We start from the raw sequence: 7,649 nt of genomic DNA, 5'->3' as shown, positions 1-7,649 counted from the left end.
CAGATTTGGGAGCATGGGGAACTTGCAGCCCCTCTCAGTTGGCCTGAGTCACAGCTCCAGCTGTTCTCTCCATGGGAAGGGACACGGCGACCTGGGGGCTACCCAGCAGGGCTCAGCCACTGGCGATCCAAACCAGACAGTGCCAAATCCCTCAGTACCACAGGGTAGAACACTAGCTACCTCTGTCCTTCTCCTCCCACTGTGCAGGCCCTGGCAGAACCAAGGCTGAACAGCATCTCGGCCTGGACTGCCCTGCAGGAGTTGGCAGCTCCCACGGGCACAGGCAGGCAGGAGGGCAGGGGATGTGCTGCCCTGCTGCCCCTCTGCCTGAGGGGTTTATCAGCACCGTGCTGCTTTAGGTTTGGCACTTTCAGGACACTGTTTTGACAGCAACTTTGCCCAGTGCTGCCTGAGGAATATTCCCAGTTTCTGGTGGTGGCAACAGGCCCCCAGTCTAGGAGACTGTTCAGGAGCCATTCCAGGGCAGGAGCCACAAGCTAAGGTAAAAGAAAGCAGCAGAAAGAAATGTTGTTCTGTCCCAAGAATGAACAGGAGAAACCGAAAAGCTCTCCTTATCTTCCTTGCCTCCACTCCTGAAGGAACCTGACAGGCTCACCAGCACCTCTGCAGCCCCCCACAGCAGTGGCTGTGAGCTGAGCATGGGTGGGTGGCAAGAATCACAGTATCATCAAGGTTGGAAGAGATCTTCAAGATCATCAAGTTCAACCGTCCAGCCAACACTACCACTGCAACCCCTAAACCACTAAATCATCACCCAGCACCAGATCCAGATGACTTTTAAACACCTCCAGGGATGGTGACTCCACCATCTCCCAGGGCAACCAATTCCAGTGCCTCAGTGGAAACTTTTCGCCCTAACAGCGAAAAATGCTTTAATATCTAGTCTGAATTTCCTGTGCCTTAGCTTAAAGCCTTTTCCTCTCCTTCTCTCACTGCAGGCACGGCAGAAGAGACAGATCCCCCACCTCACTGCGGCCTCCTTTCAGGGCATTGTAGAGAGCAATGAACACCCTCTGAACCTTCTAAACAAACCCCTCAGCCCCTCCTCATAAGACATGCTCTCGATAGACCTTTCACGAGCCTTGTTGCCCTTCTCTGGACACGTTCAAGCAACCTCAATGTCCTTCTTGTAGTCAGGGCCCCAGAACTGAGCACAGCACTCCAGGTGCCGAGTACAGGGGCACAATCTCTGCCCTGCTCCTGGCCACCCTTACTGACCGAGGCCAGGATGCCATTGGCCTTCTTGTCGGCCCGGGCACAGCTGGCTGGCGTTCAGCCGGCTGCCAGCCCCTCCCAGGGCTCTCTTGCTGCTGGAAGTAGACGAGGGAACAGCCGCGATGCCGAGTGCGGGCAGCCGGGAAGCACCGCGCACCAAGGGCTCAGCCGGCGGCGCGGAGTGTGGGCGGCCGCGGGATGGCGGCGGTGCCCCGCTGCCGTGGCCGTGGCCGTGGCCGTGACCGGGGCCGGGGCGGCGCCGCCGGGGAGGGGTTTCCCCGCCGCGGCTTAAGCGGCTGCGGCGGGCGGGCGGGCCGTGCCGCCATGCCGCCCTCCGCGATGCCGCTGCTGCTCCTGCCGCTGCTGCTGGCGGCGCTGGCGGTGCCCGCCCCGGGCACGGCGGCTGCGGCGGCGGCGGCGGCGGCGGGCGGCTGCGGGCCCTGCGATGCGGCGCGGTGCCCGGCGCTGCCGGCGCGGGGCTGCCCGCTGGGCCGGGTGCGGGACACCTGCGGCTGCTGCTGGCAGTGCGGGCGCGGCGAGGGCGAGGCGTGCGGCGGAGCTGCGGGGGGACGCTGCGCCCCCGGCCTCGAGTGCGTGAAGAGCCGGCAGCGCCGCAAGGCCAAGGGCGGCCCGGTCCCCGTCGCTGCCGCCGCCGCCCCCGCCGGGCCGCCCGGCGTGTGCCTCTGCAAGAGCCGCTACCCGGTGTGCGGCAGCGACGGGCTGACGTACGGCAGCGGCTGCCAGCTCCGCGCCGCCAGCCTGCGCGCACAGAGCCGCGGCGAGCCCGCCATCAGCCAGCGCAGCAAGGGAGCCTGCGAGCAAGGTGCGGGGCGCGCCGCGGGGCGGGGGCGGGACGGGATGGCCGCGCCGCTGCCCGCTCTCACCGGGCAAACCCCGCGCTTCGGGCCGATTTATCCCGTCGGGGCGCTTCTTTGTAAAATGGACGTGGTTTCAGACCCACCTTAAATGGACTGGAGAGTCCCAGTCGAAAGGCGCTGCCTAAACTTGGAGTAACGCTTCGGACCAGGCGCAGAAACGCAGAGGAACTTGGGCGCTCACTGCTGGCTTCCAGCGGTGCTGGAACTACACTCCCTCACTTTTCATACTTTGCCTGAAGCTTGCAATTTGGGCTGCTGCGAGATGGAACAAAAGGGGTGAGCTGTCCAGGGGAGTGTTCTGCCCGGGATGGTTGCAAGCAGAGAGGAAAGGAAATGATTAAATGGATGTGAAAGCCCCAGAAATTAAGAGCCAACATTCACTGGCTCGCTTTGGTTCTAAATGAAAACAGTGACTCTACTGTCCGCTGCACGTAGCGGTTTGCACTTGCAGCATGTTCGACCAGGAGCTTGGTTCATCCCAAGCTTTTTCTTAGGGATGGTGCTCAAGGAAGAAATTGTCCTGCTGTGGAGCCTCCACTAGAAATTCTGGCCTCTGAGAGTAGTTTTTGCCGGGCGGGAGGGAGGAGTAAGACATAGCGTGCAATCCATATACTAAACATCTCAAGGACAAGATTGCAGCGCCAGTGCTGTTTTGGTGGAGGAGTGTTCTCATAAACACAGTATCTGCAGGTCACAACCTCCACCTCCTCCTTCTCTTGCTTCTCATAACTGAGGCCAAGTATTTTGCAAAAAAAACGTTTCTGAAACTCCCAAGGCAGGCATGAAAGACTGGGTGAGGATTGAGTTATGCGCTTTGACGTCGCCCATTAAATGCCCTGTGTGGCTTTTCACAAACCTTGTCCAAAGCATTAGGCTTACATATTAGCCAGAAACAGTGTGGTACAGAATTAACTCTTGAAGGGAAGGAGTTTCAGCCTTCAGGGCAATGTGGAATGAGATGAGAATGGCCTCAGTCTGTGCCTATGTCTAGTATTTGGAAAGAGCCTTTCCTGCCCATTTTAGGCTTCAGGAGTCCTAAAATGTGTGCTGCTTCTTGGCTCTGCCAGCCCAGACAAGTGAGCAGATGGGTTTGAAAGGTTTCATGCTTCAGGTGTGCACTTGAGAAGAAGGCTGTGTTCTCACTTGTCTTGCCCACAGTAATATGAGAGTTCATTGCAAAGCAGGTATTGATACTTCTAAGATACTGTCCCAACCCCTGGCTGCACTTCCTGGTGTCTGTCCCAGACTGGATGCTGGTTTGACCTGGTAGGGCTTTGGTCCAGACTATGGAGACAGAGTTTGATGAGGTCAGTGCAAACACTGGGTCTCAGAGTGGGACAGCCATTCCATGCACAAGCTGCATCCCTTTCTTGGAGAAGGTCTCTCCAGGTGTGAAGATCTGCAGCAAGACACCTTTGCGGGCTGTTACCTGTTCAGGAATTTCCCTGGAGCATGTGGTGCAGAGCAATGTTCTGTCCTCCATCATTCAGGAGACCCATTCTTCTTTTGGCTTCTGCTGCTGGGAGAGCCCTGAGATCCCAGGGAAGGGAGCAGGATGGAAATGGGCTGCTCAGCAGCGGTGTCACAACTGACCCCTGAGAGATTTCCCTCAGCTGCATGAGCCCTCCTTGTGCCGTGGGCCTTCTGGGGTTATGCACTGCTCTGTGGCTTGCCACAGGGGCAGGGACTCATCCAACAACCATGCTAGAGACAGCTGGAAGTATTTCTCTATCCCTCAGGGCCTCCAGGCAGTTAGGAGCATTGGGTGGGAAGGGCGGGGAGTTGTAATCTTCCCATGGATTTTGAAACACTGATAGGAGAGAACATCCATCCTATCAGCCTGACAGGATAGAGCCTTTTCCAGTATCTTTCCAGAGAGGAGATGACACTTTTCCAGGTTTCTAGAAGGACCTGAATACTGTGGTAGTCAATTAGTGGAAGTTCTGGTTTTTGCCATTTCCCACCACAAACAGATGCGATCTCCTTAAGGCACTATCTAGGGTGGGATCCAGCACAGGGAGACCACAAACAGGCAGGATCAGTCATTTTCGTGACAGTTTTTGCACAGAAAGAAGTCCTTGGGTGACAGAGCACTTGGGCTTCCTGCTTGTGGTAGATGGGCTCTGAGGTGTCTGCATGCCCTCACACATTCCTTTCAGTCCAAGAGAGAGCAGCCTATCAAGATAGTATCTAAAAAGAGATCCAGAAAAATGTTTTCAGCAGTGAGTCCTAACTGTGTTTGATTGCTCTTGGGATTTTTAAATTTTTTTTTGTTCAAATGGAGCTGAAGGGGGAAGAGTTGTTTTGCACATCCTGTTGAATATTTCTTTGATATTAAATAGCAAAAGGAATGAGCACGTTCTCAGCCCTGCAGAATTCACCTTGACCTTGTCCTTGATTGTTTCCCAGACCTCTCAGGTGTGATGTCTGTGTTTTGTACAGAAATCATGAAGCCATGCAGAAGAAGGTAATTCTGCAGCAGCCAGAACTTCCTGCTGGAGGACAAAGGAAGACAGAGTTGAGAAGAGTTTGAAAGGACAGAAATAACCCTTGCTCTACCTGCACTTGGCAGATGGAGGGGTCCAGCTGGTCCTTTCTGGAGTGGGTTTTATGTGGGCAGGACTGTTGGGGATGTCTGGAAGAGGCATCCTACTTGATTGGCAACTCCTTGAAGCGGCCTGGCTGCTCCTGGTGCTGTGCCAGCAGAAAAAGCTGCCTGCCTTTTTGCTCTGGGGGAGCATTGATGCCATGGTGCTCCCTACTGGCTGGGCTCCTGCTTTACCTCACAATTGCACTCAGAGCTGGCTCTGGTTTGCCCTGCTCCCTGTCAGGGCACCACTGCCTGCATCCCACCTCTACCTGTGTGTCCCAGCAGCCTCTTTGTAGCTAATCACATGCTGAGGATGCAGGAGGTGGATGCTGTGAGGTTTTCCATCTGCTTTCCAACATTGCCTTAAACAGATTGTCTGTTTGCTCTCTGCCCATGAAAATGCAGCTCAGGTGTGCCTCCAGGTCTTGCAGGCAGGGCAGGTCAGACACAAAGCAGAAGCCTGCTGGTGGGGCAGGTACAGGCAGTGTGGGGTGCCTCCCCTGGTGGCCCCTTGGCAGTGGGGGAGGCTGCTCTGCCAGCTGGGGAGCTGCCCTCTGCTCTGTCACTGCTGTCACACAGCTGTGCACAGATGTTCACGAGTGCCTCTTAGGGAGGTGGTGGCTTCAGGAATGTAGGCTGAAATTCAGTTTGCAGTGCACACACTGAGGCTGTTTGCAGCCAGCTAGGACCTGGGGCCGGAGGACTGTGGTGCCCACTGCCATGCAAAGCCAGCTGGCATAAAGAATTAGGCTTGCATGGCTCAGCTCAAGCCAGGCAGAAAAATAACCTCAAAGCACCAGCCCCTATTAAAAAGAAAAAGCCAACAGGATTCCTGATGATGATCTCTGAGCTGAAAAATACCAGGCACTGACTTGTTGCCTAACCAATGCAAGAAGGGACAAGTACCCCTGAGTCTTTCTTATCATTAGCTGCCAGCAGATACCTGCTTTGAGAGACGTGACTGCTGGAAATACTGCCAAAGTTGCCTCTTTATGTGGTTTGAAGTCCCTAATGCTTGTTCCAGCAGGGTTGAGGTGTCCAGGTTGTTTTTCTGTTGTCAGTCAAGACTTTCTCTTTGTGTTATGCTCCCTTCTCTCTTGGTGGAAGCCAGACTCTTGTGCTTGCTCAAATGCAGTGTGCCACAAAGCAGCTCTCAGCAGTCTTCAGAGGACATTGTTTCACTCTCAGGGGAGCTGGTGCTGCTTTGTACCTACCTACAAAGGCCTCCTGGGGGTAGAAGCTCAGGGCCTCTCTGTGTGAAGGGTCAATTTGCTGGCTTGCCAAGCAGTCTGCTTTATTTCTAATCATCTGAATGTGGTTTAAAACTCTGTGGCTCCATGAAAGTGTTTTTCCAGCACTGGGAACATGCAGGGCTTTTCCTTGTGATTATGAGGGCTCACAGGATCCCTCCCACAGATAAACAGCAGACCCAGAAGATATTCTATTACAAGGGACTATAACCAGCATTAAACTTGTCTAAATCTCACCAGCAAGGAGAGCCCAGTCACTGGAGCTGTGCTGACCCCTCAGAGAGGTATCTTTTTGGCTTCCCAGAAGCCCAGACAACCCTCATGGAAGGGATTTTTTTTTGCTAAGGTGCCACACACCAGCTCTGGGGCACAGAAGAAGGTGGGTATGAGGTTTCTTGGCTGTCCATAGGGTTTAAAAAAAAACAGGCTGATGGATGTAGGATTGTGACTGCCAGGCTCTTGTGGAGACTGGCAGCCCCAGGGGCAGATATATCTCCCCTCCAAATTCCTGCCAATTTACCCCATCACTGGTTTTGCTTTGCTGATGCTTCACTCTTCCATGAAGGTTCATCTGTGCTGCAAACAAAGAAGTGCCAGGTTCCCACAGGTCAACTTCAAAACAAGAAACATGAAACATCTGTTGGCTCATTCCATCCAAATTCAGCTGTTGAGGCTTTGCCAGAAATATCATAGTTTTGAGGGTGGTTTGTTTTATTTTTTTAATCCACCACCAGAGTAGAGCAAAAACAGGAGTTTGGGAAAAAAAGCTTGTGGGAAATGGCAGACTGCTGTTATCACTGAGATTAGCTCATCTTCTCCTGATACAGCTGCCTTAAGTACAAAGGCCCCCAACTCTAGACACCACAAAGCATAGTTCATAGCCAGGCACATTTTGCGAGAAATTCTTCTAGATTTCTTAACAAGAGGCTCAGATTGCTTTAGTTCTTTACCTCCATTCTTCCTTTTCTGGATTTTAAGGGACTTAGAAGAATATACACATTTCATGAGTGGTTTTGTCTTTGCTGGGGGAAGATTTAGAAGACTTTTTGCTAAGCTATCTTGGTTGGAAATGAACCAAGTTCCCTGATTTTCCTGGGAATCTGGTTTGAGTTTCTTCATCAGGTGGGAGTGGGGGGTCTTGCAGTGGTGGCCTGCTACCTGCTGCCTTCCACTGCAAAGGAAAACGTTGCTTTGGTAGCTGATCTTTCCAGCACTGTTGTGCTGCATCCTGAGAGTCTGTGGCAGAGCACTCTGGGGTGGATCCCATCAGGGCCCAGAGACTTGTGAGTGTCCAGCTGGCACAGCAGGTCACTGATCATTTCCTCATGGATTCTGGGGGCTTTGCTCATCTCCCCATCACCAACTTCCAGCTCTGGGAGATGGGTATCCTGAGGACAACTGGCCCGGATATTTTAGACGAAGGCATTAAGTGCCTCTGCCTTTTTCTCATCCCCTGTCACTGCACTACCCTCTGCATTCAGCCAATGATGGAGACACTCCTTGGTCCTCCTTTTGCTGGCAATGTATTTATAGAAACTTTTTTTGTTGTCTTTAAATGTAGCAGCCAAAAAAAAAAATCTAGTTGGGCTTTGGCCTTTCTAATTTTCTCCCTACATGACCTCACAACATCTGTATAGTCCTCCCATGTTACCTGACCCTTCTTCCAGAGGTGATAGATTCTCTGTTTTTCTCCTA

General features: G+C 53.4%; 1 protein-coding gene across 1 annotated transcript in view; it reads left to right on the top strand.

Annotated features, from left to right (window-relative positions):
• The first annotated feature begins 1,414 nt into the window (after positions 1–1,414).
• The window catches only part of IGFBP7 (insulin like growth factor binding protein 7), a 15,622-nt gene continuing 9,387 nt past the window's right edge, over positions 1,415–7,649 (top strand). Inside the window, exon 1 of the mRNA XM_036381542.2 lies at positions 1,415–2,059. Within this exon, the coding sequence (XP_036237435.2) occupies positions 1,435–2,059 (625 nt within the window). The 5' untranslated portion in view covers positions 1,415–1,434. The remainder of the gene's footprint in view (positions 2,060–7,649) is intronic.

This window comes from Molothrus ater, chromosome 4 (genome assembly GCF_012460135.2).
Source record: "Molothrus ater isolate BHLD 08-10-18 breed brown headed cowbird chromosome 4, BPBGC_Mater_1.1, whole genome shotgun sequence".
Lineage (NCBI taxonomy): Eukaryota > Metazoa > Chordata > Aves > Passeriformes > Icteridae > Molothrus > Molothrus ater.
This window is presented reverse-complemented; position numbering and strand designations above follow the sequence as displayed.